Source organism: Eufriesea mexicana, unplaced genomic scaffold (genome assembly GCF_001483705.2).
Source record: "Eufriesea mexicana isolate 0111107269 unplaced genomic scaffold, ASM148370v2 scaffold47447484, whole genome shotgun sequence".
NCBI lineage: Eukaryota > Metazoa > Arthropoda > Insecta > Hymenoptera > Apidae > Eufriesea > Eufriesea mexicana.
In genome coordinates this window covers 561,677-588,861 of record NW_016907864.1, presented here as the reverse complement: position 1 = coordinate 588,861, position 27,185 = coordinate 561,677, and the positions used below count along the sequence as shown (strand labels likewise).

The 27,185-nt window shown below is 48.6% G+C and overlaps 1 protein-coding gene across 1 annotated transcript in view; it reads left to right on the top strand.

The window, feature by feature from the left end:
• Positions 1-5,490: 5,490 nt before the first annotated feature.
• LOC108550659 (zygotic gap protein knirps) overlaps positions 5,491-27,185 on the top strand; it is a 75,444-nt gene continuing 53,749 nt past the window's right edge. The window contains exons 1-2 of the mRNA XM_017904484.1: positions 5,491-6,114; positions 16,433-16,510. Coding sequence (XP_017759973.1) covers positions 16,433-16,510 — 78 coding nt within the window. The 5' untranslated portion in view covers positions 5,491-6,114. The remainder of the gene's footprint in view (positions 6,115-16,432; positions 16,511-27,185) is intronic.

Here is a 27,185-nt window from a genome sequence, read left to right as displayed (position 1 = left end):
ACGCGTGTTCTCTTTCTCGAGGTTAACTCGAGAATTAAATTTTCTCTTTCACGATCTGTCCGAGGTATTCAGATTCTCGCTCGCAACCCTCGGGAACTCCCTAGATGTGAAGCAAAGGCACCGTCTAATCCACGGATGCCGACTGCGCCAGCGGCGCTCGCAATTAATAACGCATGCGCTGGCCCGGAGACTTTAACGCCTGCGCAGGCGATACGCGCGCAGGCCGTGAGATCTTGGCGGAGTTTCCGCGGCGAGTAGTGGCGTCCCGTACGTGTCCCTTTGACCTCCTCGCGCGTTTCCTCGGCTCGCGGGGACCCGGGACGCTTAATAATCCGGCGCTGGTAATCGATTACAGCGACGACGAACGAACGAACGGACGAACGGTTTCGCACAGGCCGACGATTCGCGACGATTCGCGCGTCGTCGTGTCGGACGTCGCGACGGCTGAGAAACGCCGGCACGAGCTCTCGCGACATTCCGCCGTGCGTTCGATTAATGAGATTGAGTGCCAGTTTTCAGCGTCGCGCGACCGAGCACGAGCTAACGCGCGGAATTCAGTTAATCGTCGCCGCGTTCTTGAAATCTCGGGAATACCGTAGGCAATCCCACTCGGGCTCTGCTGCAGCGTACTTGAACGTCATAATTCAGCGGCACGGATAGCCTGAATTTCAACGGATTGTAATCATCCGGCTCGATCGTGCCGCCGCGAGATTGATCGCGGCGTGATCGGAGATTCGCGTCGAGATTCGTGCATCGGGAATCTTTCGGGATACGCGCTGCGACGCGTGCGAGACCGTGATAGCCATTTTCTTCGTCTTTCTGTTAGTATGTCTTTATTTGTGCCTTCACGAGGCTTTGCCAGGAAGCAGCTTGTTGCAGATTTGACCCTTTTGGTGTTTGTCAAAAAAGCGGGATAGCGATTCTCTTCGTCTTTCTGTTAATACAGGTAGCCCTCCTATAACACGGTAGATAGGTTCCCAGAAAATGCCGTGTTGTATGAGACCCAGACGCAGTACAAAAAGGGGGGTTACGTTCCGAAAATTTACTAAAAACAAATTTTTTTTTAATTCTACATAAACCACTTAATATTTATTAAAAATATAAATGTACGTACAATACAAAACGAAACAAAAATACAAAAATATTTTAATTTAACGCAACTTTAATTTAATAAATTTCTTCGTCGTCACTGCTCATGTAGAAGTACAGTGCTGCACAAAGGTTTTTGCAATTTTCTTATTGTGTTAGAGCGAGACCGTGTTGTAGGAGGGTTCCCGCAATTTATGAATCGTGTTATAGAATGCCGTGTTGTACGAGGGCTACCTGTATGTCTTTATTTGTGCCTTTATAAGGCTTTGCTAGGAAGCAGGTTGTTGTAGATATTTAACCCTTAGTGCCTATTAAAATATGGCAATGGCTATAGTACCTTGTAGGTGGCTATAAACAGTACTGTGTTGTCAATTGTAAAAATCTCTAGCGATAATTGATCTATCCATTGAAAATTTTAGGACTGCTGTAGAGTTTAGATAATCAGCGAATAGATTAATTCAATGGCTATAGCACTGTTTAGAAGGCTATACTCAGTACTGTATTGTTAACTGTCAATATCTGTGGCGATAATTAATCTATCAATTGATCATTCTAGAATTGCTATAGAATTCAAATCATCAGTGAATTGATTAATCCGATGGCTGTAGTACTGTTTAGAAGGCTACACTCAGTACTGTATTAGTAATTATAAATACCTCTAACGATAATTGATCTGTCTATTGATCATTCTACAATTGCTATAGAATTTAGATAGCAGCTATTGCGCTGTTTTCTGCCATATGCGATAAGTTGTAATTCTTTCAATTCAGTGTTACTCTGACATTCTTCTGAGCATAAGTAGTCACATTAGTTGTTTATAAGAATAAAAAGGTGTAATTACACGTACAAAGTGTAATATTACTCAAATTCTATTTTAATTTACATAAAACGGAACAGTAGCTGTAAAATCGCGCATTGTCAGAAATCGTGCCTATCACGACTGTCATTTTTCGAACGAATTAGAAGAAGCGCAAAATGGCCGCTTGGCACTCAAACGGATATTCTTTTAGTTCGAAACAAAGCGAGTTTAGTGTTTTCCCTTTCTTTCCCATAATTTCCTGCAATTTGAGAGCGAATTTTGAGAATTTTGGTTGTCGTCACGAGATAAAGATATCAACACCGATGATCTATTGCATCATATTGCATTACAACTCTGTTTATTACTAACAATATCTCTCTTTCTTCTCTGGGACTGAACTAACTAGCACTGAATCGAACGAAATTTTCCGTTAAAATTAAGTTAAATGATCAATTATGATCGATGCAGTGGGCTACAAAAACGGTGCGATGTCAAGAACGAGCATTCGTATAATAATATTCCATATAACGATTAACCCTTTGACTACCATGCCAAAATCACATAAGTATTACCCAATGAAGCGTTTATCTTATTGACAGTCACGTGTGACCACTGGAGTCGCTTTGGAAACGATTGACAATCTACTAACTGTCAATTTTTGCAATTGTAAGCAATTCAAGCACTTCGGTCACCAATGACTATCGTGTCGTCACTGGATAAACCATGGCCGGTCATATATGACCAACGTGGCAGTCAAAGTGTTAAGAAGTCATTGCTATAATATCCTATAACATAGAATTCGCGAGAAATATAGAATACGAGAATTCATTTTGACTCCATTTTCGCTCCGTCCAACGTTCTTACACCCAGAAGGAATTTAAAGCGACGTACCTAGCTTGGCCTAATGACTACAGTAGTCCGTGTCATTCGTCACGGAGAAGGTCAGAAAAAATTCCTCGTGTCAGAGAAAGGTCTCAGCGATGACACCAGAGCGACCCTGTCCTCCCAGAGTGTCGCGACGAACCGTTTCACCCGACAAGAGGTGACCGCTCTCCTCTCGTTCACAGAGCACGATAAATCTCGTTTCCTTCCGTGCGGATGAGCAGACACCTTCTGGAAAGAATGAGTTCATATCTTCGGGGGCAGAATCGAGTTCATATTAGCCCCATCTGCCTGCTCGGGAAGGGCTTCTGCATGAGCGAGCAGGCACACAGGGACGAGACAACGACGGACAAAACGACGAGGATCGACGGACTTACGCGCAAATACATCCGGATTATTTTCGGCCAATTGATCACGAATCTGACGTAGCTCGCCGCGCCTCTCGTGTTTGCTACACACCGTCGGACATACCGTCGAGCTCTTTCACGTCGAGTCTGTCCGCTGTCATTGGCGGGAGAAATTATTTATGACCCTGGAAAACGCTCTTCTTCGAAATTTCCCTCCTTTTCCCTCAGAACATGTGTGTTGTAGTAGAAACACCTCTGGGCAGTGCGAATCTTCCGATAATTAATTCGAAGGATGCGAAATCGAGTTCGCGTTATTGACACAGTTTAGGGAATTAAGCGAGACGCTGACAGAGACGTGCTGATTAACGAAGAATATTCGGTATATCCCAAATCTCGAGTATATTGCAAAATAATTCGAATCCATTAAGCACCAATTTGTTTTTGACTAAATCCTCGGCGAATCACGATTTAAATATTCTTCTACTTAACCAAGTCACTCTTGACAGCGATTAGCGCGCTACGAGCCAAAACGCGACTTTCGATGGACGATGAAGAAGCAATGGTGTGTCTTGGGATCGAAACTCATGACGCAATCCTTATGACCATCGGATTGGACCGGATCCGACGTCGCTTCATCGACTATCAGGCGTCGTAAAGCAGGACCGAGTCGAACACAGCGGACTTTCCCAGATTCGTAGCCGCGCCTCTTCTTCCCTTCAGCATTATCTCGATAAAATGAAATCGGTCGTTAAACGAGGAAGCGAGAGAGAGAGAGAGAGTCCTGGTCGAGGAGGAGAGACACGGGCAGAAAAAGGCAGCGGCCTCTGGTGGATTCATAGGGTCAAGGCGCGGGTAGAGGGGTCGAAGGGAGAGACAGAGAGGCGAAGATGAGAGAGAGAAAGAGAGACTGGTCGAGGGATCGAGAGCAGGAGAGAATCGTTTTACGTTCGAAACCAGTTTCTATGGTTTAATTTCTACGGGTGGACATCTTCTTTAATTTATGGCGCCGTCCAACCCCGTCCTTCCTGCCCTCCTACTCTCTCCCCTTTGAACGCCTTTCGACATTTTATTGGGTCGACCAGTTTCTCCGACTCGTCGGATTCCGTCGCGCGGCGTCTGGAAAAATTCGAACCGGCTCGACACCTAGACCCAGCCTAGATCCTGCCTAGATCCTGTCAAGTCGCAGCGAACGGGCGACCCGAGCCCGACTCGGTCTTCTCGCCCGCCATTGCGATTGGGCGCTGCGTCTAATTGCCCTGGCCGATTTCGCAAGGTCGATTCGTTCCCAGCCACCGGTGGAAGCGACAAGATCAACGATTCCGCGCCTCTGTCCGCGCCGCAACGCTCTCGCCGCTCTCGCTGTGTTTATCGGATCTGTACGTTAATTGAAGCAGCGAGCGGGTAATAGCTATGATTACGGCCGCTTACGTCTTGCAGGCCGGGGACTAAATTATATGGGTGAGTCTCGCTCTGTGTATAGATACACGTCGCGAGCGAGTGCGCGCGCGCGACCGGCCTGCCTCTATTGGAGCGAGACCTGAGATCTCTCGGGAAGAGATACACGCCGGGTTTACAGGAACGGTTACGGTTGAAACTTTAGAAAGGATATTACGCTGTAGGATAAGAATCGTTTATCGAGATTACGTATCGCGGATGTTTACGAGCTCCGTGGTAAAAATCGGAGAAACGATACGCAAACTCGCGCGGCCGAGGGCGAGGACGAGGGCGCGCGAAAATATCTGCACGCGTGAATTACGTAACGGTGTGTAAAAATTGCGAAGCTAAGCTCCACCTTCGACCTACCGTGTCGGGATCATTCGAATATTCCTATATTAAAGCGGAAGTCCTTGGAAGATTTAAGAAATGGAGAATCGCGAGGCAGCAGGAGGATTTTACTCGCGGGAGAGAAGGAAGGAAGACATTAACGCCGGGCTAGAAAGAAGGAAGCTCTGGCTGGTGGTTTCCCAGGCCGGGGCTAGAGCAGGCTGCTCGCTGCACGCAGCCGGCGCGCCGCGGCGATCGGTTCTCTGCGGGGGCATCACCGGCTCGGAACACGAGGAACGGTCCGAGCCTGGGCGAGCAGAGAGTGGAGGAGCGAGCGATCGCGGGAAGTGGGGAACCGATGGGTGGCACCTGGACAGACGGTCTCCAGGGACCCAGAGGCATAGGATTGGCGGAGAGATCGGGGCCCGTCCGGGCCTATTGGCGGGCCCGGGGACAGGCGTGTACCGATGGGCAGGTACAGGTGGTCTGTGGCAACGGGGGGAAAATCGGTTCCCGTCGGTACGCCGTGGCTCTCCTTAGGCGCCTTCGATGCAGTCGAACAGGTCGCAGCGATCGCGAAGCGCCAGTCCTCTCCCGTCCATCGACGTGGCCGCACCGTGACTCGTGGATGTTCGAGAGAGACAGACACAGAGAAAGAGAGACAAGAGGCACGTAGAGAGAAAAAAAGAGTCGTCGGATCGTGGACGGGCAGGAAAGGTGGGACAGAGAGAGAAGATCGGCAGAGGGAAGGAGGTGTGCAGAGCAGAGAGCTGGTAGCCACGCTCGGACTCGCGTGGATCATCCAGAGCAGAGTACTCGGGGGCAGTCGAAGGATTTGCATCGAGGGGAACGGTACAGAGAGAGAGTCGGTCGCGTGTCCTACCGAGGGGGTTGAAACCGATCGCGTGACGTCGCGACAGCGTGGTGAAAAGGACTCGCGATCGTGGCTGCCGCGCTTCAGCGTCAAACGTGCGCACAGTGTGCGGTGTACCTCGCCACGTGACCGACCGACCGACCGCGGGTCTGGACTGCAGCATATTTCGGGCAGTGTGTGTCGATCGGGATCGAACGATTTCGCGATAGCTTGTCGGGTTGTCGGTAAACCAGGGTTATGGTGTGCAACGTGTGAAAGAGGACTTGGACAATCGGGCAGCAAGGTTTTTGTTGGTTTGTGCAGTTGGTGCACTGAGACACCGGTTGGCCCGCTCCTGTGGATATCGTCCGACTGCCAAGGTGAGTGCAATTCTATCTGTATACCATACAGCCCGCTGTTCGATCATCGCCTTTCCTATGCGGGCGTTCGTGTCTCCGGCTCTCGCGTGCCGGCGTTCCAGTCTCCCGCTCTTCCTACTCGCTTTATTTATCCCTCGCGACTCGTCGCTCTACCCTCCTTCGCGTTTCCTCCATTCTTTTCCTTTCCTCCATCGCGTTTCGAAGCATTCGATATCAAAGTTTGGCTAATTTTACTCGACATAAACGCGCGTGTCGATCGGAGACTTTACCGCGGAAGGTGGTGCGCTGAAACGAGAACGTGGTTCCGTGGTGAGAAGCCATAGGCTCGGACGCGACGGGAGGGGGCGGAAAAAAGGTCCGACTAATGATAGTTATAAAAACTAGAAAATAAATCACTCGCGTTCAGCCAGTAATCACCGGCGTTTCGTCAATCTTACAGTCCATTCACCGCTCCATTTATCCCTCGTAAATTAAAGTCTACATCCAAAGTGGCTGCGTTGCTCGCGATTATACCATGGCGTGAAATTGATAATGCAACCTAATAGCGGCCTAAGTACGCTCTGCCGCTAAAAATACCCCTTTGACTAGTAAATTTTGATTGGAATATAATTGCGAAACCGTGAGACCGCGTGCTCTACGCTCTTCGCTCTGGCGCTCTTATCGCGGCCAGCGAAGATATTCGCCACTGCGCTACTCGCTTCGAACTTTGCGCATCGCGAGCTTTCCTCTCATCTACATGAACGTCTCCGTAATTACAAAATTTCGTTATTTTATTCCCAGTTTTGCTCTTGACACGCGTCGTCGCGCCATTTATCGCGAAATTTATCCGAAATTTATTCGTCTCCGGTACCAATTTTGCCAATTGTAAATTATTTTACAACCCCGATTGGACTGTACTTCTATTCGATCTTCGAGACACTGCGGCAACGGAATCGCGCATTTGTCATTCCCGAAAGGGTACCGGAACAAGCGAGCGCCTCTCGAAGCAGACGAAAGGACCCATCTCTCACGACGTGTCTTGCACCCTGTCCACGCAACAAGATCATCAACCGCAAACTTTCCGCGTGTTCCCTTTGTGCAGAGACTCTCGGATTGTCCCTTTCCTCGGCAGCTATCGAAACGGTGCGGTCGCGTAGGGTTAGTCGCAAATGAAAACATTATCGTCCCCCCCGGCGGCCGCCTGTTGCTATAATATTTGCCTACTGGTAGACAGTGGCGTAATTCGGGCCTGGCAAAGGGCGAGACTTTTGAACAAAGGCGAGCAAGAGTGGCGCGGAAGCGTCTATACGCGCGCACGTGTGCAACGTTACAGAAGGAAGAAGAGAGAAAAAGAGCGCAGGGACGACTGGAGCGTTACAATTATTATGCATAGGTGCCCGTCCAGGGTCTCCCATGTCAAAATATATTTATTGCCCCCCTCCACTCGCCGTGCCTTCTGCCCTCTCTCTTTTTTCGCCCGGTTGCGGTGTGTCAGCCACCATTGTTGCCCTTTCATACGGTTATTACCCACTTGTACATCGGGAGAGGCCTGGAGTGCCATTGAAAATATGCCCGCGCCATCTCTCACTCGCGAGCGTCGTCTCGCGTGCAAGAAAAGAGAACAAAAGCGAATTTCGCGAAGAGAGAAGAACGATTCGCTCCGTATCCAACAGTTTCGCGGATTACGCAGCCTCGCAGCTAGTTTTTTAGGAGAAAGTTGGTAAAAAACTGCACGCTCGGTGTACAGCCGGTGAACTTTGAAAACGACCGTCTCATCGGGTGAAAGCGTGAATATAAATAATAGCTTTAAGCTTTCATCGACGCCGGTGGATCTCGCGGCGACGATCTAGCCTTAATTCCAGCCTCGGGATACGCTTCTTTCCTCTCCCGAGTACAATCAACGGTCCGCCATCCCTTGGTCACGATCTTATAAGCCGCCTAAGAATCGGTGACACTCATTTGCATGTCAACCCTCGTGGCTAGGGTAGTCGTCTGACTTAACGCCTTTTCGCCTTCGCCGTTTCACCCTTCCACGCTGGAAATCGTAAAACTGCCAAACGCATTCGAGTCCAAGGTTTTTGCCGTACCCACCGTGGCAGGAAACACAGATGCGTCCTGCGATCCTTCAAATCCGGACACCTCGGACCCGGTCACGTCGAATCTCCGCTCCTGGTCAGGATCTCGTGCCGCGATATTCAAGATACCCGAGGAAAAATGCATTCACGAGGACGGCGCGTTTTCCAGTTAGACCTTATCTCGACAGACGGTCCCCTGGAACACGCGTTTAACGGTACACGGAGTGGATTCAACGGGCCCCGTTAGTCTTCTAATCTGAACCGATGCACTCCGTCCGATCCGCGATAATTCGCGAATTACAGGGAACCACACTCTTCGCTGCTTCCTTCCATTTGCATTTTCCGTAAACACTGGCAACCCTCTTTATCGTCTTTATCTCTCCACGCGGACGGCCAATCCGTGCTGAAAAGCAAGCGAGCCTCTGGTTCCGGGTCTTCGATATCTTCTCTGCATCGCGAAAGAAAATGGTCGTGCAGAGTTTTCGTCTCGTGTCACGTGTTATATGGATCATGGTCCAGGTATACTAGGCTTCGAAACTCCTCGCGAGACCTCGCCACGTTTCCGAAACATATTCAACGCGAAAGCAGGCGGGCCTCTGGTTCCGGATCTTCGATATCTTCTCTCCAGCGCGAAAGAAAATGGTCGTGCAGAGTTTTCGTCTCGTGTCACGTGTTATATGGATCATGGTCCAGGTATACAAGGTTTCGAAGCTCCTCGCGAGACCTCGCCAGGCTTCCGAGACATTTTCAACGCGAAAGCAGGCGGTCCTCTGGTTCCGGCTCTTCGATATTTCTCTCCACCGCGAAAGAAAATGGTCGTGCAGAGTTTTCCTCTCGTGTCACGTGTTACATGGATCATGGTCCAGGTATACAAGGTTTCGAAGCTCCTCGCGAGACCTCGCCAGGCTTCCGAGACATTTTCAACGCGATATCCCCGTAGCCGTTAGCGTCTCGCGTTTACGATACCGTAAATCAACGACAGCGCGCTTAATCGTCGAATAAAGGGAGATTAAATTGCGCGGAGCGTTCCGGCGGCGGGAAAAGCGCGAGCATAAAATGCCTGCTCGAAATCGACGGGCGTAAATCAACGGATGGCGCGCGATTAAATCGAGGTTTACGAGCGGACGTTTATTCGGCCGCGCCGATTTGTCCGTATGTAAAGCAGATTGACAGAGACCGGCTGGAAAGGCTCTATCGACCGCGTGTCGGACGATTTATTACTCGCATGCCTATCCTTTTCCACGTTCGTTCGGAAGCACGCGGCAATTGCCGCTAAGAATGATTCGATTTTTCAGCCAACGTCCATTCTGTCTCGCTGGTCACGCACGGGCTCTAACGCGTGCGCTAGGAGGACGGTACTAACGGGTCATCTCGCGTGTTCCACGTTCCCTCTCTACGCTTTCTGCTCGTGATTCGTCTTTGCTCTTTTTCTTAGCGAGCCGTTCGTAACTGTCTCCTTAGGGGAAGCGTTTCGCGCTAGATCCTGCCACTTACTGTCAACTCGACGTATCGGCATCTTCCCGTCGAGCGAACCACCCCGAAGCTTTCTATATTTCGCGAAGGTGAATACGAGATCTGTGTAGAAGCTTGTCGTTGGGAAGGACGCGTTTGGTCCCCTCTAGTCTCGCCGTTTCTCGGCATAACGAATTCCACAGGCACGGTGTCCCGGAAGAGGATTCTCACACGCGGCAAGGGTTGGTCGCCGTCGATTAACTTGGAGTGGCTGAGGAAAATCGAGAGGAGAGGTAGACGGTGTTAAAAATTGGATCGGTCACGGGCCGAGGAGATGAACAATGCTCTGGTCGGTCCGTCAGCGCGCAGTTCTTCAGGATCGTATGGAGGATAGAGGGAGATGGAGAACCAAGCGGGTTCGCCTTCGTAGGGCTAAACTGTCGCGATAAATGATCCTACGGAAGGTTATTAATTGTCTTTGACTCCCAACCGGGCGCTTTGTGGATCGCGAAAACATATTAACCGAAAAGAAGCTGCCGTCCTCCCTTGCCATATGCTCGCACGGGCGCTCGTACACACGCAAGGGTGCACGGGTGTGCGTGACGAGTCGTGGATTCGAGTGTCTGAACGCGTATACAACGATCTGGAGCATCATTTTTCAAGGACTCGATCGACGTGCCAGCGAGGCGCGGCCATCATCCATCAAAGCGATCGTTAAAAACGCATCCAGGCCGATACAAATTGCGCGACCTGTGCCCGGCCGCATTCTCCACTCACTCCAGTTTCCCTCTCCAGCCGATTTTCCACCGGTCTCTGTCCTTTGACCGGCCACGAGTGTCTCTTGGAAATCGTTTACAAAAGAATCCGCTGGTAATCGTGTCTCCATCGATCCGTCTTCTCGATGAAGAATACAAGCCCGATACACCTTTTAACTGAAAATTCACATCTCTTGACAGTCGTCGGAAATCATTTGTCGGAAAATCGGATTGAAATCGAAGTAAATCACTATCCCAGCAGGATCTCGACGTTTAGCATAGATAACCATATGGTTAATATTAGCAGCATCGAAGGTTATCCAGTTTATGGGTGCACGGTAACATAAATCGAGGAGGATTGGGTGAAATCTGCGAGTGCCCCGCGAACACCCGCCTGCCCGCGATAAGGTAATCTAGAAGCTGTAAACGATGTTGTTCGAAGCTCGCGTTAGCTCGCGCGAACGGGTAATAGCGACCGAATCGTCCCGTCCGTTGCTCCTAATTGGCGATAAACGGGCATAATCGCGGGTATATTTTAGCCAGGCCGCATGATCCACGCGCTCGTGGACGCGAGCGCGCGCGTAACTGCGCCGGACGATAAGATCGCGAGCAGCGGCCCGAGCGGTGACTTTCGTGCGAGAAATTCCCTTGACGCCGCGTACGTACGTACGAGCCGGTGATATATCGACCCGTTCTTTCGAGCGGACTCATTAACTCATTAACTTAGCGAGAAAAATGGCCGGCCGTATATCAAACGGCGGCTGGTAATCAAGCGGTCATTCTTAAAGCGGCCATAAATTCGCGAATTAATATACCCGCCAATTAATTAAATCGCGCCACGCTTTCACTGGCAAAGGCGACCGCTGGAATTGTAACAATCGTGGTCCCTGTCAACCGGGTAATTGCATTTCACGCGACACCGCAGGAACCCGTTTGCCTGATAGCCTCGCGGCGGAAAACGCAATCGACGAAAGATTATTCCAGCCGTTTAATTGGACGATTATCTCCCGCACGCTTTCCGTGCCAGGCTTTTTCCCGCGCCACTGTTGCACGACGGTGAAATTAATTTCGAGGAAATGCAGCGGCCATCGAAACGCGTCGCACCGGGTTCTCCAGTCTTCGGGGACCTAGACGCGCTAGCTTCCCGGAGCAGTTCTTCGACTGATTGTGAGCCGCCATTGGCTAAGGACTTTGATCTTCGGCTTCCGCTTTCGGCTCGAATTTGCAATTTTTCTCTCGTTCGGATTAAACGTTCACATCCTGTTTAAATCCTGCGGCGCAAGCGTTGCGACAGCTAGGAAAAATGGGAATACGTTATTCGTGGGTTGCGAAACCTCGAGATCGCTCTGTCGTATTGGCACGATCCGCTTGCACGTTTTCTGCGAAATCATCTGCGAATATTTTCCGACGAATGTTTACGCCACTCTTATCCGATAGTAAATAGCCGACGTTGCGTAACCGTACAGGGTGTTCCAGAAAGATGCACGCGAAAAGACTGGGGAAAAGAACGCGAAGCAACTCTTCCTCGTTCAAGGATTACTTTTTAAGAGAAGAATTAAGCACGCGCTTGAAAGTTACGAAATTGAAACGTCGGAGGAATTGCTTTTTAAAAGACATATTCCTCGTTGCTCCTCGCTGCCGATTAAGATAGACCGATTAAAACAAAACGTACACCGGTTGCATTTGCACATCTGAAACGTCAAAACTAGTCGAAGAGTAAAAAACAATGCCCCAGGTGACGAAGCAGATCGAACATCGATATTCGCATGTCGACAGAGACAGATGCTGACTGGTTCCGTTGGTACGAGGTACAAACCTAGCATTCCGCCTTGAGATATCTGTATATACAAAGAATCCGAACATCCAGTATCAGATCGTTCCAGCACTGGAGTCGACCCTCCGCCACCAATCTTCCTCCTTTCTTCGCGCTCCACAAAGAAAGGCTGCGTAAGAACTGGCTAAAGGGTTGCTGGAGGGTGCGAAGACAATGGCAGGAAGCGAGCCTAGGGCTGGGGGTCGGGGAAAAAAGTCTCATAAAGGGATAAACGTCACACGGGACTGGAGTTTAATGGCGCGTAAACGTTCGACGTGCCCCTGGACGCGCCGGACGATGACAGGAGGGGTTGCGCCGTTCCTGACCCCCTCGCTGGTCCCCTGCGCGATCGTTGGCGTTTCCCTAGCACGAGTCTAGGAGGCCGTGGCACGACTGTAAGCCGATATTTGGAGCAGGTCGATCGACTTCATTAACGACCGAGTGCCAGGCAAATATTGACTCTGCTCGTGGAAACTGGGGTACCAGGCGCGCGCGTGTGTACACCGCTCCTCCTCGGATCGTTTGCCTTTGTGCAACGTCCGCCGGGACCAATGAGACGTCGATGGGCAGATTATGGAGTCGGTCTTGTTGCTTCTCTCCGCTCTCGGCGGCCGGCTTCGGGCATTTTTGCATATCAATGCGCGGGAACGCTCCTTGGCTGGTAGTTCGCGCGTTATCTGATGCTTCGTGCCCGTGATAAGCGTCTCCGGGCCGATGCCGGCCTCGAAACCGCTCCGGGCACAGGCAACCGGAATGTTTAGCATGGGAAGAAATTTCACGGAAGGTGGAGCGATCGTTTCCGTAAATCCCCTCGCTCTATCGTATGAATATTAATGCCACAGATACCGCGTTCTTTACGGTTTAGCTAACCTCGGGTATAGGGATTTGTTTCTCTTATTAGCACCTTTCGACCTACGTGTTTCTCCTTTCGATTAAACATTCTGTCGCCTGTGTTCTTTCGATACATATATATTTCTTTCAATTCGCGTATAGCCTGTTCCATTTAACGCGATAATTAGGCTATTCGCTGTCAAAGCCTTTTATCAAAAATTCCGTTTTTCGTAGACAGATCATCGTAGCTTCGGTGCTAACCTAGGAAACTGGTGTCTAGGATTAGCTAGGTACCTAGGAAGCTATTTAATTTTCGATTCTAGGTCCTGCCAAGGATACTTCTCGTTTTATTTTATTCTCTGAGAGATACACTCGCGGCTAGAGGTAACCATTCCAGGTGTCAACGACCGCTGGTAGATTTGGTATTGGTCGATATCGTGGCGGATGGAGGATGCATGGAATCGAGATTTGGCGAGACAGTTTAGGGCAGAAAGATCGATGAGTGGAGGCCTTGGCCCGAATCGGGCCAGCTCGTGGGATAGAAGTCGATATCGGTCCGTGCACGCGCGTCCAGATCCTTTGTAAAATCAATAGGCTCGGCTACTTAAATGGTACCGTTCGCTGGTTATAGTCACCGGTCGGTTACGGGCCACGGATACGGCTACGAGAAGGCTGAATCGATGCGCTCTGTGATTTACTGTTAATCGCGAGACCACTGTTAATCAACGTCGGGCTGCGTGCACGCCGCGGCTCGAATATTCCTCACGCGGTTGCGCATCGATGGAAACAACACGTCCCGATATTAGCTCCGCGCCCCGTTTTTGCGCCGCTTAACCTTTCCTCCACCTCGTCTCTCCCTTCGGAACCAGAGAGAAAGAGAGAGATCTGCTCGCTTACGGGCCCGAAAGCTCCGCGAGCATTCTCACGCGTTCCACGCGCTGTTTCTGGCCGCCTTGAAATGGAATTATGGCCGACGCGAGTCTCTTGTTTCGATTTCGTTGCTCCGAGCGTTCCACGATAGACACCAAATGTCAGAGTGTTTCACCTGTTTTCGGATTTATAAGACGCATCTTTCCCCGAGATAATCGGCAGGGTTACCGAAAATCGCTCGACCCTTCTTCCTCTCCTCCAAGCGATAACAAGGAAGATGGAGGAGGAGGAATCTCAGGCGACTGGATGAAACGCGTATACGTAATATAGTCAAACCGTGGTCAAGGAGGATAAGTCTCGTTAAAGCATGCAACCTTTAGATAGCGTAATATATTGCAGCTTTTAGCACGCCGGTCGTCAGGTGCATCGTATTTTATATCATCAGCTGCGGTGTAAAGAATCCATTGCATAACCGTTCTTGCCCCCCTCCCGCGTGATTTTTGAAGCATCGCGCGCGGGCAAAATGTCTTCTGGTAATAAAGCAGCGACGATTCTTCCGAGGGACGGGGTGCGATCGGTAATAATCCTAAGCGTGAATCGTTGGGCAGCGTCGGGAAGGGAACCGGTTAATCCGAAGATATCGGATATCATAAGGAAATGCTGCGACTCGAATGGCCTGCCTACGACGAAGGCAGCTTCCGGCAAAGAGGCTCGAAAATGCCCGGTGGAACGTGGCGAGTAGGTCATTGTCGTGACACGGCTGGCCAACGTGCCGGAGAAACGTGGACGGGAAAGAGGGGAAAAGGTAAAAAGGAGAGACACGTATAGCTAACGCTGTCCGTTTCTCCGCGGCGAAAGAGGGAAAATAGGATGGTCTCGGCTCATCAGCAAGCGGAATGAAAGAAAGAGCGGGCGTCAAACAACTGCGTCGGGAAAAAACTTGGAAACCTTAACGAACCTGCGAGTCGACTCTTCTTTCTCTCTCTCTCTCTCTCTCTCTCTTTCTCTCGCCCTCTTTCACCGTCTCCCTCTTCTTCGCAGCCTCGGCAGCGTTTCTCCATCTCTCAGTTGGCCGTTTAATACGAGGCACTACCGTTCGCGGGCGCCAGCTCCTTTCCTTTAGAAGAACAATCGCGACCAGACGATTAGAAGCGGCTCGTGTCGCGGCTGGACTCTAATTACGGTCACTTTGAATTCTCGTTAAGACGAGCTGCGGGGAAAAACGCGTCCTTCCAGAGATCACCACCCTACGAGGTGGATCGTTATTGCGACGCGATACGCCTGAGCGCGACACGTCTCCTCTTTCTTGTCACCGAGTGCCACCGTTCGAGATCCCTCCATTGACATTCGTCGTGAATCAATCGTCTCGTTCACAAACGTCCCTCGGAAAAGGCATGACGATCAACAGGCGATCGTGGCGTTTCCCGTATACGGGCATTTTTTGAGAACGCGACACGCGGTACTCCCGATCTCGCGGTCGCTGAAACCGGGCATCGGAATTGGCAACTCGGACGGCTCGGTAGAATTTGAAAGAGCAGGCACAATTATGTAATTAAGCGTCCATTTCGGGAGGCATATTAGTAAACGTTCGGCGAGTTTCGCAAGGTCTCGCGCTCGGTCGCGTGATTTGAACCGGCCATCTTTGGCCAAGATAAACGCGGCACATTAGAGGAAGCCAGGTGCGTTCGAGGCCCCTCTAGGTAAGCTTCCCTTATCGGATCATCGATGGTCTAATTTTATTCCAGTTTTACCCGAGAAACGCGACCATCGCCCTGACACCGACCCGCCGGACAGATGGCGATGGCGTTCGCCGAGATAGCGCTGATTTATGAACGCCACGCCACTGCTGCTGCCATCCTCCTCCTCCTTCTCCACCTCCTCTTCGTCTATTCAGCTCGCAGGTTCGCCAGGCCGGTGTAAAGAACCGGATAGTTCGATTCGAGTCTCGTGGAAAAGCTCTTAATGGCTCTCCCCGGTGGATCTCGAAGGGCGAATTACGTCCACTGGGTTATTAATAGAAGCGACAATGGACCAGCGCGATGAAAAACCCCGCGTTGGCCACGGTTGGCCGCCATGTGGAAATATAAACCGTGCCCGACGAGGAGTCAGAGATCACGTCGAACGAAACAATGCGGGAATGAAGACAGGCGCGCGATGAGAACGCGAACGAAATCGATCGTCGTGAGTGGAGGATGCCTGAAGCATTAGCGCAACGTTGAACCGTGTCAGGGGCGATAATGGTCGTAAAGAAAGCGGCCCCGAGGAGGGAGAATAATTTTTCAAGCTCTCCTCTTCCCGGTAATCCAAATAGCATTCGAACATCCGTAAGATATTGTGGGAGGAATAAAAATCGAAGCGAACGCGGAGAACCGGTTCCGACACCCCGTCTTCCCTCTCGTCGTTCTGTTCCAACCTCGTCCCTCCCTTCCGCCCTGCCCCCCGCACCGTCCCAGCCTCTCGTCTCTTTATCTCGCCAAGGATGAGCCGGACTAACTGACTGACGCACCGCTATCCTTCGAATAACATAATTTCTATAATTGCAGATGAACCAACAGTGCAAGGTCTGCGGCGAGCCGGCGGCCGGTTTTCATTTCGGAGCGTTCACGTGCGAGGGTTGCAAGGTAAGGGATCTATTTAATCATCGTTTGAACACGTATTGTGCGATAGTTTACTCTATTGAAGCGCTCGGGGAACGGGTTAGACGCGCGGGCTTCAGCCTCGCGCGCCGGCCATTTTATTGCCATACTTTTTATCAATTTACCCCTTTGTCCGGAGATCCTCGATCTCTTTATTTTTCCTACCAACGTATACCCCGGTGGATGAGATTCACCCTGTCAGTGATACGAGTTGAGACGCGATCCGTGAAACGAGCAAATTTCTTTATTTATTTATCTCCTTTCCCTGTACAGTGTCATATAACGAATCTTGACAGCTCGTTGATTTCATCGTGATATTCTTCGTCTATTTCTTTGTTCTTCGATGGAATATCGAGGATATTGGAATAATGCAATGAGATGGACGCCATTCGTGACGTCGAGGATGCGGGTTCAGCCTAGCACGTCGTCCATTTTATTGCCATACTTTTTACCAATTTACCCCTTTGTCCAGAGATCCTCGATCTCTTTACTTTTCTCACCAACGTATACCGTGGTGGATGAGATTCACTCTGTCGACAATACGAATCGCGACGTGATCCGTGAAACGAGCAAATTTCTTTATTTATTTATCTCGTTTCCCTGTACAGTGTCATATAACGAATCTTGACAGCTCGTTGACTTCATTGCGATATTCTTCGTCGATTTCTTTGTTCTTCGATGAAAGTTCGAGGATATTGGAATGATGCAATGACAGGGACGATATTCGCGACGTCGAGGATATCGTTGGCTTCGTGGACGCGAGAAAATTCGCGAAAGAGGGAAACGAGGCTTCGCGCGACCTCTTCACCCACTCGTCGAAGTCTCCCGCGAAGGAGCGGAGCGACAGCGATCCAAGGTCTGCGTATCGACCGGGAGTCGCGCCTCGTCGCGTGCACTCCGATTTAAAAAGGCGGGAAGTTTAATAAGCCGCGTCGAATGGCGACAGGGCAGAAGAGGCACGTAGACTTATCGGCGAGGAAGGTGAGAAAGTCCCATTCCGTTGGGACGCGAAAAACGCCTGCCCGGCTCGAATCCGTAAGTGGACGGGAGAATCGAGCGCGACCAATCGATTATCTCGGATCGTCCTCCATCGGGGACGGTTTCGTGGGCACAACGCGATTGTCTTAGAAATCGTGACACATGGCGGAGACGCCGGCGACTTTTTACCCGTGTGCCATACGGTTTACAGCCGAGCGTTTCACTCTCTTTTCCGTCCACTTTGTTTGCGATTGACTTATGACAGTCTCTAGTCACAAGTGTCTCGAATCGTGCGATCGAGCTGGAATTGCGCATTCTTCCTCGCGGTTTTTCCTAGACGATCGTTTCGCCACGTCGGAATCCTCTCCGGGGATTAGAAAGAATCCCGGCGAGGGAATCGGCAAGAAATTTCGAAAGCCGGCGGAAAATTTATCCGCGAATCTTCTCGCAGACTCGTAAATGTCCCGGATTTCGCACAGTATGCTAATACCCGTGCAAACAAGCGGCTTTTTATTTTCAATAAATAATTTCTCGCCGGGGAAAGGCTCGTAAATCGGGCTTCATAATACCAGGAAAAGTCAGCACTCTTGGCGCAGATTTCGAACGAGAATCAGATTCGTAAACAAATTTTCATCGCCAATTCCGTGTTATTCACGCGGAGGTATTTAGCGCGAATCTTTTCCTCTTTCCTCGAGCAAACCATCAACGGGATTTCTATTTTCCAAAGGATCTTCGCTAATAAACCGCTTAATATTTCTCAAACTCACAAATTTTATAACTTGCAAGTATTCGAAAGTCGAACAAAGGCGTGCAATTACGCGATGTTCCTCTTGAAAAGAAATTTTTAAAAAAGAAAAGAAATCACGATTGCTAGGGGTTAAAAATGCTCCCTTGGCCGACAAGCGGCCGCGTGTGGACGCGGAGGGCCGATAGAGAACGGAAAGAACGGCAAAGCGGGGACCGCGCTTTCATCGCGATGTCCTTCGACGTTGCGGCGGCAGCAGCGATCGATAAGGACCGCAAATAATATTCAATCGGCGGATTCCGCGGCGCACGTGCGCGCGGGAACGCGTACGAGCGGAGCGAGCGACAGGACGAGCAGAGCGAGCCTCTTTCTCGTTAGGCCGCGTTCTCTCCGCTCGACCGAAGGGTGTTGACCCTTGCTCTTCTCGTCTCTCTTTCTCCCTGCCCCCTCTTTCCTGTCCGCCGTCCCACTAATGTGGTGCACCGTGGAATATCGGTACCGCATACTAAGTGACCCATCCGATAGTAATTGGACCTCATTAAGGCAACCACGGGCCACGGCTGTCTCTGTTTTCTGCCGCGTGCGTTCGGTTTCCCGGAGACCGAGCCAGCAGATAACGCGTTTTAGGTAAATTAGACTCTACCTCTCTCTCTCTCCTGCCTCGTCTACTCGTGGGATCTATCTAGGATCGAGCGAACCCCGGGGAAAATACGGCCTACACGTGATACGGATTTATGCGTGGATACCTATCGGTGGCTTTCAAAGCCTCCTTGCCCGCGATCGGCCTTTTCTCCTCGCTCGACCTGTTACGTCGATCCCTCTTCCTCCTCTCTAACCCTCTTACGGTTTTCTCGCCCTCGTTCTCCACCGGATTGCTCGCGATAACGCGGCGACGCTTACGTGTTTATTAGTGCTTTTCTCTCACAGTGTGTCGTCTAGGGAGTATCTAGTATCTAGGCGTGGTTTTTCGAGCAGCTTGTTTGGATCGTCGTCGTTGAGCAATCGTGAATCGTCGGTCATCTCGTGGATCTCTTCTTCGGATCTTCGTCAGCCAGCTGGCTACTCCGCGCCGTGTGTATCCCCGTGTATTACCAGCCGGCGAATCGATCGGCCTAAGTGACTCGTTTCCAAAGACTCGAAGCTAGTTTCGTCACAGTTTCGTGAACATCAGGCTATCTTATTCCTCCGTGGATGTAAATCACTCTCCGATCCCCGCGTTAAACCTTTGACTGCCACGCCGAAGTCACGTATTTTTATTATTCGAAGCATATAATGGAAAAATAGTAATAAATTGGTGATGGAAGACAAGATTCTTACCCAATGGAGCGTTTATCTTATTGGCAATCACGGGGGACCACCGGTGACGTTTTGGTAACGGTTGACAGTCGAGTAGCTGTCAATTTTCCTTCAATTTTTACAATTGTAAGTAGTTCAAGCGCTCCGGTCACCAATGACCACCATGGCGTCACAGGAGAGACTGTGACTGGTCATATATGACCATTGTGGCTGTCAAAGTGTCAACTGCAAAGAGAATCACGATAACGCGACTCCTCGAGACGAAAATTTCATTCGATTACCTGAAATAGGCCATAACGATAACTAGCACATAGTATTATACATAGGTCCATTTTCCCCGTATCTTTAACGCTTTGACTGCCACGCTGAAATCACGTATTTCGCTCAGGACGTCATGGGAGTATTTTTATTATTCGAAGCATATAATAGAAAAATAATAATTAATTGGTGATATAAGGCAACATTCTTACCCAATGGAGTGTAGTTTATCTTATTGGCAGTCACGAGTGACCACCGGTAGCGCCTTGGTAACGATTGACAATCTACTAACTGTCAATTTCCATTCCATTTTTACAATTACAAGTAGTTCAAGCGCTTCGGTCACCAATGACCTGTCACCGTGACGTCACAGGAGAAACCGTGGCCTGTCATATATGACCAACGTGGCTGTCAAAGTGTCAAGCTTCATATAATGAATCATATAATGGCAAAATAATAATAAATTGGTGATATAAGGCAACATTCTAACCCAATGGAGTGTCGTTTATCTTATTGGCAGTCACGAGTGACCACCGGTAGCGCCTTGGTAACGATTGACAGTCTACTAACTGTCAATTTCCATTCAATTTTTACAATTGCAAGTACTTCAAGCCCTCCGTTCACCAATGACCTGTCACCGTGACGTCACAGGAGGTCAACCGCGGCCTGTCATATATATTCAACGTGGCTGTCAAAGTGTCAAGCTTCATCGCGAAAGCATGGCGGACCAAGAGTGTAAGAAAATCGCTCACTTTTCTGCGATTTCTTACTGGCAGCAACATATCGAGCTCTTTGTCGTCGAGAAAAATTTCAAATCGTGTCAATGCCTTTTCCCATAAAAAGCGAACTTGTAAAAAGCGTTGACCGTAGGAAATCCCTGCGTCGCAGGGTATTCGTCCGCGGTGCCGTGTTTTTCGCTCGGAACCGACCCGGGTTCCCGTTACCAGGACAAATCGCCGCTCGCCGAGTTCCCGGGACCTTTTTCCCGCCCCTGATCCGACATCGATCAACTCGCGTTCCCCGGAGCGTAGCAAGAGGCCGGGTCGATCGCGAAAATTTCTCATACGAATTGAATGTTTAATTAATGATCGCGGATCGCCGCCGCGGGATCGGATGAAAGACGATACACCGGCCGGGGGGAATTAATATTATCATCGTGTACACGCGGCAGCCACGTAGCAGGGAGAGTGCAGCGAGAGTCCCGGAACGTCGGTCTCACGGACTCCTCGATGTTATCGTCGGGATATATAACGGCGCCATCGGGACCCTGATATCGAGAGACGCCAGAACAGAGTCCAGAGGTGAGAATTAAAGCCACTCGCCCCGGCGACCGATCTTTCATCCACACCGACGCGGCGACCTCGGGTTCCAGCTCGTTGTGTGGGTCGATTGTCTCGGGTGTTCCTGACGTTGCAGGGAGTGTCGTGGGTGACGACGGTGGGTTCCCTCGACTGGGGTTCAAGTTTATGAGACTTTTAGTTTAGCGCTCTGATCACCGGCTAATGCGGAGAACGGCTTTTACCCGCGATCGTACGTTTGCATCGGGTCTGGAATAAATCCGATTCTTCCCGCGATTGCGGAATAATAGCGAGGCGTAGGTAACACGGAAATTGCAATATACGCGTAAAACGTTCGTATTGGGTAATTAATCGTCGGATAATAACAGCATCCAGGAATAAATATGACGAATTTGGAAGAACCCCAAAGAATCGTTGAAATATTAGCCTTTTCCATTCGACGAGACGAAGTTGATCGTAATTGCTCCTGATTTATCGCAGAACTAGACGTGAAATCGGTAACAAAGCGTTACTCCTTTTTATATATGCGACTGCGTATAATCTACGACCCACAGCGACAGGCTGCTCTCGATATAAAATCAATCACGGTTGCGACAATACGCACCTAACTCGTACCAGTCGATAAATCTTTTTCATTGTTATTGTTGCCGGGCAGACTTGGACTGTTTTATATCTTAACCTTTTTATTAACTCTTCGCGCTCTACTGGCGCCACTGCGGAGACGTTGATAAATTCGCAATGCGTTATAAAACGAAGAGTTATGGGATTATAAAAACGTGGATACTTTGGAAAATTCGAATATTCGTGGTTTTCGTGAATCGAAGGCATTCGTTGAAGGGTTAATTATGCATCGTTTCATTTATTTCGAGGTGTCCAATCGTATGGAATTAATTTATTCGTCGACTCGATAAGAAGGTTGGCTCGCGACGATTACACGCGATATTCTGTGTCGTTCGGGTTACACGGAGCGCGAGCGATGGAGAATCGTCTCGAGGGGGGCACATACAAACGGCTACAACTTGGCGCGTTCATAAAGAATTCTGCTTTTCCATTTATAGTACAGTGAAAGGAGAAAAAATGAGGGTCAACTTTGACATTGTCGGCGCGAGCGTCGACAAATCGCGCACGATCTATCTCCACTTTTTACTTGTACTCCGTTTCAACATAGAGAGCCCGTGCTTCTCCTTAGAGACGCGCTCCATTCTCACGGAGCTGGAGGCGTCGATCCGGCGGAGGGGGTAGGGAACGAGTTCGGGAAATATTTGAAATAATTTACCGAGCCGCGCATTACGGGAGCGAGCCGAGAAACGGGGGACACTCATTAGCATACTAACGACTGCCTCGAATTCTTGCCGCTACATCGGAGAACAGCTTCCCCTCCGACTCCTCGCCATCGCCTGCCCCCTTTTCCGCTTCGACTTCTTCCATTTTTGGTGACATCATGTTCTCCGGATGCGTGCGAGGGACGACGTATGATCCAGTCTTCGGCCTCGACAGACTGATCGGTGACCTAAGGAGTCCAAAGTCCAACGTGTTTTATAAAATTCGATAGGACGAACACGGTGTTAGACGTTTGCCAGCGTAACTGGAAACCTCCGCGTTGCTCCGTGTCCCTCCGTACCCCTTTTTAAGATTTAAAAATTATTATCCATTTTTGTTCGTTTCCTGTTATTTCTTGTGCGAACGTTTGTGTCATTTTTACCGAATTTCTACGCAATTTCTCTGCGATTATTTTATTCGAGAAGCCTACCCTATTACCAGGGTAGATTTTTAAGCAAACGTATGGTTTACATTATCAAAAAATTTTAATAATCTATCGATGATAAAATTTCAAATTAATTCGCATATATTTACAAATGAATTTATCTACGAATCTACGATTATAATCCGAAATAAGAAAGCTCCAAAGCTTCAGAAAAATTTAAAGTTCTCGAAAATTTCTCCATATCCCAGGTACCCCTTTTTAAAATTTAAAAATTATTATCGTTCAGACCTCCATTTTGCTCGTTTCTTGTCACTTGCTACGCTAACATATTTCTGCGCAACTTCCCACGATTATTTTCTATACATCTTCAGGGTAGGTTATTAGCAAACGTATAGTTTACCTTATCCACCAATTTCGGTAACTTTTCGACGATAAAATTCCAAATTAATTTGCAAATATCTGTAAACAAACTTGTCTACGAATCTACAACTATAAAGACCGTATGAAATAAGAAAGCCACGAAGCTTCAGAAAAATTTGTAATTCCTGAAAATTGCACAATGACACAGGTACCCTTTTTTTAAGATTCAAAAATTATTATCGTTCAGATTTCCATTTTTGTTCATCTCCTGTTACATGCTACTCTAACGTGTAATTTCCACCAAATCTCAGTGCAATTTGCCACGATTATTTTATTCCAAAAACCTACCCCTATTATCAGGATCTATGGTTTACCTTATCAAAAAATTTCTGCAGCTTCTCGACGATAAATTTCCAAATATTTACAACCTACAATCCGTACCATAATCCAAAAAACCATATGCAATAAAAAAGCTCCGAAGCTTCATAAAAATTTGAAATTCCCGAAAATTGCTCCATGTCCCAGGTACCCCTTTTTTAAGATTCAAAAATTATTATCGTTCAGACCTCCATTTTTGTTCGTCTCCTGCTAACATGTCATTTTCATCAAATCTCTGTGCAATTTCCCACGATTATTTAATTTTAAAAACCTACCCCTATTATCAGGATCTATGACTTACCTTATCAAAAAATTTCTGCAGCTTCTCGACGATAAATTTCCAAATTAATTTCCAAATATCTACACCCTACAATCCGTACCATAATCCAAAAAATCATATGCAATAAAAAAGCTCCGAAGCTTCATAAAAATTTGAAATTCCCGAAAATTACTCCATGTCCCAGGTACCCCTTTTTTAAGATTCAAAAATTATTATCGTTCAGACCTCCATTTTTGTTCGTCTCCTGCTAACATGTCATTTTCATCAAATCTCTGTGCAATTTCCCACGATTATTTAATTTCAAAAACCTACCCCTATTATCAGGATCTATGACTTACCTTATCAAAAAATTTCTGCAGCTTCTCGACGATAAATTTCCAAATTAATTTTCAAATATCTACAACCTACAATCCGTACTATATCCCAAAAGACTATATGCAATAAGAAAGCTCCGAAGCTTCATAAAACTTTGAAATTCTGTAAAATTTGCAAAGGAGGATGAACGCGTGCCCTAACCCACTTACCGCTTCTCCGTTGCACCGGAGATGGTACCCGCGTGCGAATTCCGCGCGCATTCGGCTTGGAGGAAAAACAAGGAACCACGCGTCGGCCAGTGGAAGGCCGTTCGGCGCGTATGAATATTAACGCGCGTGACCCGGCTTCCATCCTCCTGGCCGCGCCGATCTCAGAGGCTCGACACGCTCGTTAGCGTGTCCCGGCCGGAAGGGGAGGAGAATTCGGGGATTCGCGGCGCGTTCTGATGCAAATCGGCTCCGGAGTACCATTGTTTTCCGCGGCGGCCGATTATGCGCGACCGACATCGCGACAAATTTTTCGCTGCCTGGCCCCGTCGAAACGCGCACAAGTGATTCACGTTTCGGTGCCTCGTCGCTCGTTATTCATCGCGCGACAATGGAGCCGCGACGGATCGAGGACGCGAGGCCGATTTCGTGGCGAAATCGCTTTTCACGCCGCGGCGCGTCGATCCTTTCGAGGCGGATCCTGTCGCTGCTCGTGGGCCGCGCGCGCGTTCAGCCTGGAATTCCAGCCGCTTCCGCTGGAAGTACGCGAGAAAGCACTTAGCGCGTGGAAGTGTCGAGTTTTCCGGGCAGCCGGTCGCGGAACACGCTTCGCGCTATTATCGCGGAGGAACTTAGGCTATTACTCCGTTGCATCGGTTCGTCTTCCATGCTTTCTAATGGCGTTCAGACTTTAGCGTTCAGGGGTGCTTCGGGTTCCCTTGCATTTTCACCGGTTACCGAAACATCTCCGGAATAAAAATGGCGTCGAGTCAACGTGCACACTCGGCGTAAATCAAGCACCGCGTAATTGAATATATTCATAAATTCAATGCACCCTGTGACGGCTTTTGTATTTTCAATAACCGCGAGATTTATCGGCGAACGTTCCTAGATCGAATTTCCCATTCATAACCGTAGCCAGAAACGATCGAGCACTCCCCGTTCTACGCAAGCTTATGCAACAATGCAACGCGGGCATCTTTCGCAAAAATCGCTGGTACATGGAATCGGATCCGAGTAGTACTTCGCGTACGTACGTCCATCGGTTACATCACGAAGAAGTAGATTACCAGAACGCTTTATGCAACGCGCGCGGTTCGTAGCGGGTTCGCAGCGCGAGGAGAACGCTTCTTCGTTCGTTGAGCACAGGCACGAGAGGGAATATAATGGGACCAGAAGGGGACCAGAAGCGTTCCGGGAAACCCTCGATTTCCATTCCCATTTCCCAGCGTGCTCGGGCACAGGATTTCGCGAGCGACCGCGCGATTAGCGTTTCCCGTCACGATCGACAGATTAGTCGACCGGTTCGTCGATTTTTTTTCCTTCTTCCTCCCCTCTCCGCCCCCTTTTGCCCGACTCGGTCGTACGCTGCTTTATTGCCCCGGCTGGGAGTGTCCGGTCGACTCGCGACTGAATATATCGACTCGGTAGTCCCTCGAAAGAGAACTGTCACGTGCCGTATTTTATCCGAGCCACCGGTGAGAATCGGCCTCTCCTTTCGTTCCGTACACGCTCGTCGCAAATCGTAACGATTCCGCGCCAGGCCGACCGGTTACGCAAAGAGCTGGAACGCCGGGACTTTCGACGTTACCTGTGCGCCTTTGCAATTGTATCGTCGACGCGCGTTTGCGAAACCGCGCCGCGGCCTCGCGAGCTACGACGTAAATGAATTGCCGGCGACGCGATTCCCTTTTTTTCTCTCCTCTCCGCTCCGATTCGATTCCTCGCGGAAACACCAGGCGAAGTCCAGCAGACACTTTGTTTGGGTCGGTGCTTTAACCCTGAGTCTTTATATTTCAATCGAAGACGGTCTTCGAGTGGTGGAATCAAGGGGATGATCGGTGGAGATCGATAAGATCGAAGGTATCGAAGGGTAGTATTAACCCTTGACGGTCGATGTCCCTGCAATGGGACCATTCGCAAATCGTCGTAGAAGTCGATGTCCCCGTAGCAGGGATATTGGTAGCTTGAAAAATACGAAAAACTGCTGAAAATTACAGAAACTACATATCTTGTATTATATATAGTACTGTATATATTGTATTTATTTGTATGTATATTGTATTATTTAACCCTTTGGGGTTTCATAAAATTTGGAAGATCGATATTAATTATTATATCAAATATAATGTAATGTAACGGTGTGCGAGGTATCGAAATCAAATAATTCTACAGCTCTGTTATTATATAATTCTTTATTTACTGTTCAAAAAAGTATCGTCAGTTTTTTAGTAGAGAATCTTTGAATTTCTTCTCTTGCCTAACCAAAATATCGTCGAGTGCAAAGATTAAATATATTTATAAAAAAATATATTGTATATATTGCATATATATTTGTATATATAAAAATACAAAAGACTACAGAAAATTACAGAAATTGCAAATTTTGTATTATATATAGTATTGTATATATTGTATATATATTGTATTATTTAATGCAGTATATTGTATATATTGTAAATGTATTTTGTATTATAAATGGTATTAACCCTTTGCACTCGAGAGGCGCCCTTCAGTTGCCATTTGATAAAATTTCGAAGATCGATATTAATTAATATGTCAAATTTAATAATAATATAATAATGTAAGTATGTGAGAGGTATCGAAATGAAATAATTCTATATGTTAATTATTATACAATTTCTTACTTACTGTTCAAAAAAATGTCGTCATTTTTGTAGCAGAAAATCTCTGAAAATCTTTACTCATCTTTAATCAAAAACTTGTCGAGTGCAAAGGGTTAACCCTTTGGCTACTGTGGGCACCTAAAGGCGCTTAGAAAGCTTGGGTTTGTGATACTGTGGGCACATAAAGGTGCTTAAAATTTCTTCCAGCTGTTAA